Raw genomic sequence first — 6206 nt, forward strand, 5'->3', positions numbered from 1 at the left:
GTATAATAAAATTATATATCAACTTATATATAAATATAAAAAAATATATACATATTCTGATATAACTTATAAAAACATACAACTTAAAAGTGTAATTCTAATAATAATTTTATAATCAAATATAAATACAACGCATTAGTCAAATTTAAAAAGACAAATATCAGAGGCCAAAATTTATATACGAGTAAAATTGATAAAATTATCTGAATTATAAGATAATCACACGAAACAATCTCAGTTTTATTAACTTAACCAACAGCTACTTATCTGGATAATTAAGCTAAATTAATTCATGTATTTTTTCTTTAAAATTAAAGATGCATAACTTATTTTTTCTCTAACAAGGGACTGATCATAGTGAACAAATACAAACTCTGAAAAACTTCTATTATAATTTTTACCATAATTTTAATAAAAATTAACAACGTCTTGCATCTCATCACAATTTCAGTAAAATTTCAGCACAATTTTGGGCAAAGATTAACAACCTTTTGCCAAAAATTAACCCCAAAAAAATTAGCAATAAATTGAAAACATATGTACCTTAATCAACACCAAGAATTTTCCACCAATTTATGGAAGAGAAAAGTATAAGATGGTGCAATCATCACTAATAACCAGAGATACCTTCAATCTTACCAGAATGAAGCATTAATCAAGCAATTATCAACCACAATTTTGTATCTAAAATCTTAAATAAGAGAAATTATATAATTGCAACTTAGTAAATACAATGACACAGCAACACAAACTAACGTCATTTTCACTACAACAATACCTTCAGGATCCAATTTCAGAACACAAACTCAGCTCATAATTTTTAAAATTCACTACAAAATAAACATGCAACTGAAGAAGAAGTGGCTTACCGGAGAGATTTTAAGGGAGTCACTGCGGTGACAGAGTGAGCTCGGCAACAGTGTTATCATGGAGGCACACACCACTGATAGTGACCTTATGGAGATAGAGCGAGAGTTTCAGGAGAGAGATGCCGAGAACAGAGCTCGTTACGGCGAGGAGACGACAGCTAACCAAGACCAATTCCAGAGTGCAACGAGAAGAGCTCTGATCAGAGATTCCACAGCAAGGAGAAGAGTGTGAGTGGAAGAGAAGAGTGACAACGACATCCTTTGTCAGTAAAAATATTAGCGGTGACAGTGAGCTCTGCCCAAGGAGAGTAAATCACTGAGATAAGGGGCAACTGCCTGCTGTTGCTATTGGTTGGAGGCTATATCAGGACGGTCTTGTTATAACCATACTTGAAAATGGCAAATGAATCTATCATGCAAGTTTGTTCCGAAAGCATACCCTTAGAAACTTATGTTAAACTATAATTTGAATAATATATATTTTAAGTTCATATATGCAAGGTAGTGAACTCGTAGTTTTTACCTCGACTGGTTAAGCTAACTCAAAATCGTAATTCGTTGAATCGTAAGACGGAACGTAAATATGACTCGTAAATTATAAAAATTTAGAAAAATTTAATAGCAAAAACTAATTTTACAGAAAATAAAATAAATCTCAAATAATAAACTAAATTACCCATAGAGTTATAACTAATATATATATACCATAAAAAGTCAAAAGTCACAATTCAACACAAATTCACAAATCAAAACACAAATTCACAACTCACAAGTTTATACGATACTAAAATAAATTCAAGTAGCAAATAAACTAACTAAACTACTAGAATAAACAACTAATTAACTAAAATCTAAACAAGTTATTTAATAATCATTCTATTCTTCATCAGTCATAAAATCTTCACGAGTTTCACAAACTTCTGCATTACCATCTTCATCATTATCAGGAGCAGGAGGAAGACGTCCTTGGAGAAGTTCTTCAAACTCATCATCATCAAGATAAGGAATTGTCAAAGGATCCTTAGATGCACCAACAACTCTATTACCACTTGCTTCATCATTTAAATCAGGATCTGGAATTAGAGCATCTAAATCTTCTTCTTCTCCATCTTCATCAGCAACAATCCACTCTTCATCAGAGTCCAACTCATCAAGACTATAGTCATAATCAAGACTCCTTCTAGTTTGTTTTTTCTTTGCTAACCTTGAGTTTTTCATCACAAACACAACATCATTCATGGTTTTAGCTTTTAAACAGTTTCTCCTTTTTGTGTGAACCTTTCAAAAGTAGATAAAAAATATTAGTCAAACAACAAGATAGAATTGAAGAATTAACAACCAAATTTATAAAAGTAAAATGCAACTTATATTTAATTACTAACCATCTCAAAAGTGCTCCAATTACGTTCACATCCAGATGAACTACATGTCAAATTCAAGACACGAATTGCAAATTGTTGGAGCTCTAGATGCTGATCTCCATAAGAATCCCACCATTGAGCTGGAGTTTTAGTATAAATTGCATTTTGAGCTACTTTACTACCAAAAAATTCTTTTCGAGTCTTAAAATCTTCAAGTTGAACATCCATCTTAGTGATTAAATCTGGATTTCCTGTCATCTTTTCCATACAAGCATAAAACTGCTTCTTAAGCTCATAAGTAATTTTAAAACCAGAGCTATAATGAATTTGAGGATTCAAATAATAGCCTGCAGCATGCAATGGCCTATGAAGTTGGTTGCCCCATCTTGCATCAATAATATCCCAAATAGGTATATAACTAAAACATAAAAAAATTATTAAATTATTTGCAAAATAAATAATATTTTCAGAATTACATTAATTAAAAAAATAAAATAATTAGACACTTTACTTTGTCTCAACTCCTTGAAATGCATCTCGTATTTTCTCCTTTGCACTTGTCATTTCTTCATAAATAAATCCCATTGCCGGCTTTTCTTCTGAATCCACCATACGAAGCACATGAAGAAGAGGGTAGGCAGCTCTCAAACAAATTACCACTTCTTTCCAAAACACCTTATCTAACACCACACTTGCAATTATCTTTTCATCTTTTGTCTTTGCAAATTTACTAGAAGTCCATTGATCAGAAAAAAACATTCTTATTAAGGAACCTTTGTTGTCATTGAGACATCCCAAAGTAAGGTAAGAAGTTGCAAAACGGGTCATACCCAGCCTCACCAAATCTTTCCCCTTAGTGTGGATGTGTAGTAGTGCAATAAGAGCAGTTCTAGCATATATGTAAGTAGTAATCTTTCTACCTTTGTAAATTGTATCCTTGTGAAGTGTTACTTTTTTTTCCAAATCTTCTAACATTAAATCAATGCAATGTGCTGCACAAGGCGTCCAAAACAACTTTTTTCTCTTTTTCATTAGCATTTCTCCTGCAGCTTTGTAGTTAGCCGCATTGTCGGTGACAACTTGGATGACATTTTCTTCACCAACCTCTTCAACTACATCATCTATCATTTTAAAGATTTTATCAGCTGTCTTAGTAATATGAGAGGCATTAATAGATTTTAGAAAAACAGTCCCTTTAGGACTATTAACCAAAAAATTTAGGATGGTCCATCTTCTCTTATCTGTCCAACCATCAGTCATTATTGTGCAATGGTGCACGAAATTGTGATGTCCAGGCTCGAACAATCCCTGGTAATGGCTCCAAAGCTTGGTGCTTTGATCTTAATTCATAATTGTCACAACTTCGATACAACTAACCAGCAAGTGCACTGGGTCATCCAAGTAATACCTTACGTGAGTAAGGGTCGAATCCCACGGAGATTGTTGGTATGAAGCAAGCTATGGTCACCTTGTAAATCTCAGTCAGGCAGATATAAAGTGATAATGGTGTTTTCGAATATTATATAATAAGATAGGGATAGAGATACTTATGTAAATCAGTGCTTCCTCTCCATGGTTGCAGAGGGAGATCCTTGAGTTTTAAACACAAGGGAGTTCTCATTCCATTGAAGGAATATTCACCTCTGTCAACATCAATCACAGCTCTTGCTGTGGCCAGGAAAGGTCTTCCTAGGATGATGGATTCATCCTCTTCCTTTCCAGTATCCAGGACTATGAAATCAGCAGGGATGTAAAGGCCTTCAACATTTACTAACACATCCTCTACTTGTCCATAAGCCTGTTTTCTAGAGATGTCTGCCATCTCTAATGAGATTTTAGCAGCTTGCACCCCATAGATTCCCAGTTTCTCTATTACAGAGAGGGGCATGAGGTTTATTCCTGAACCAAAGTCACACAGAGCCTTAAAGATCATGGTGCCTATGGTACATGGTATTATGAACTTTCCAGGATCCTGTCTCTTCTGAGGCAATGTCAGTTGATCCAGATCACTTAGTTCATTGATGAACAAGGGAGGTTCAACTTCCCAAGTATCAATGCCAAATAATTTGGCATTTAGCTTCATGATTGCACCAAGAAACTTGGCAGTTTGCTCTTCAGTAACATCCCCATTCTCTTCAGAAGAGGAATACTCATCAGAGCTCATGAAGGGCATAAGGAGGTTCAATGGGATCTCTATGGTCTCTAGATGGGCCTCAGACTCCTTTGGTTCCTCAGAGGGAAGCTCCTTATCGATCACTGGACGTCCCAGGAGGTCTTCCTCCTTGGGATTCACGTCCTCCACTCCACTTGTAGGTTCGGCCATGGTGCTGATGTCAATGGCCTTGCACTCTCCTTTTGGGTTCTCTTCTGTATTGCTTGGGAGAGTACTGGGAGGGATTTCGGTGATCCTTTTACTCAGCTGGCCCACTTGTGCTTCCAGATTTCTAATGGAAGATCTTGTTTCATTCATGAAACTTACAGTGTTTGAAAAAGGGGGGAGATATTTTCGAAAATGAGAGAGAGAGAGTTAGTTAGGTAGTTTTGAAAAAGTTAAGAAACAAACAAAAAGTGAGTTAGTTAGTTGAAACAAATTTTGAAAAGATAAGAAGTTAGGAAGTTAGAAAAGATATTTTGAAAAGATATTTTTGAAAAAGATAAGATAGGAAGATATTTTTAGAAACTAATTTTGCAAAAGATTTGATTTTTAAAATCTCAATTAATGGCTTGATTCACAAGAAATCACAAGATATGATTCTAGAACTTAAAGTTTGAATCTTTCTTAACAAGCAAGTAACAAACTTCAAATTTTTGAATCAAAACATTAATTGATTATGTTATTTTCGAAAATTTTGATATAAAATAAGAAAAAGATTTTTGAAAAATATTTTTGGAATTTTCAAAAATAACTAAGAGTTTTGAAAAAGATTTGATTTTTGAAAAAGATTTTGAAAAAGATAAGATTTTCAAATTGAAAATTTGATTTGACTCATGAGAAACAATTTGATTTTTTTAAAATTTTTGAAAAAGTCAACTCAATTTTCGAATTTGATGAGAGAAAAAGGGAAAGATATTTTTTTGATTTTTGAATTTTTTTATGAAAAAACATGAAAATTATGCAATGCATGAAATTTTTAGATCAAAACAATGAATGCATGCAAGAATGCTATGAATGTCAAGATGAATACCAAGAACACTTTGAATGTCATGATGAACATCAAGAACATATTTTTAAAAAATTTTTAATGCAAAGAAAACATGCAAGACACCAAACTTAGAATTCTTTAATGCTTAGACACTAAGAATTCAAGAATGCATATGATAAACGTGAAAAGACACAAAACAAAAAAAAATCATCAAGATCAAACAAGAAGACTTACCAAGAACAACTTGAAGATCATGAAGAACACTATGAATGCATGATATTTTCGAAAAATGCAAGATGCATATGCAAGTGAGACCAAACTTATGATATGACTCAAGACTCAAACAAGAAACACAAAATATTTTTTATTTTTATGATTTTCTAATTTTTTTTTTTTATTTTATATTTTTCGAAAAACTATTTTGGAAAAGAAAATAAGGATTCCAAAATTTTCAATATGAATTCCAGGAATCTTATGCTCTAAAGCTCCAATCAAAGGGTCAGGCATGGCTTAATAGCCAGCCAAGCTTTAGTATGTAACTCAGACATGACACGCCTGACATTCCTTACATTCAACAGCCAATTGGCTAAGAAAGATAAAGAAGCTCTTCTCTTGGGTATAAGGATTGAGACATGGCTTTACAGCCAGCCAGGCTTCAACATGCTTCATGAAACGCTAGAATTCATTCTTAAAAATTCTGAAGCCATAGAATAATTTATTTTTGAAAACAAATTTTTTTTTTTTTGAAAACAGATGAGAAAATTTTAGAAATATTTTTGAAAAATTTTTGAAAATAAAATAAAAAGAAAATTACCTAATCTGAGCAACAAGAT

The 6206-nt window shown here is 32.9% G+C and overlaps 1 protein-coding gene across 1 annotated transcript; it reads right to left on the minus strand.

The window, feature by feature from the left end:
• On the minus strand, nt 2133-3499 carry LOC107633607 (the record flags this gene model as incomplete). Its single annotated transcript, XM_021117400.1, has 2 exons — nt 2133-2648; nt 2742-3499. Coding segments are annotated over 2 exons (1167 nt in total), but the record flags the coding sequence as incomplete, so codon positions are not given.

Source organism: Arachis ipaensis, chromosome B03 (genome assembly GCF_000816755.2).
Source record: "Arachis ipaensis cultivar K30076 chromosome B03, Araip1.1, whole genome shotgun sequence".
Classification (NCBI taxonomy): domain Eukaryota; kingdom Viridiplantae; phylum Streptophyta; class Magnoliopsida; order Fabales; family Fabaceae; genus Arachis; species Arachis ipaensis.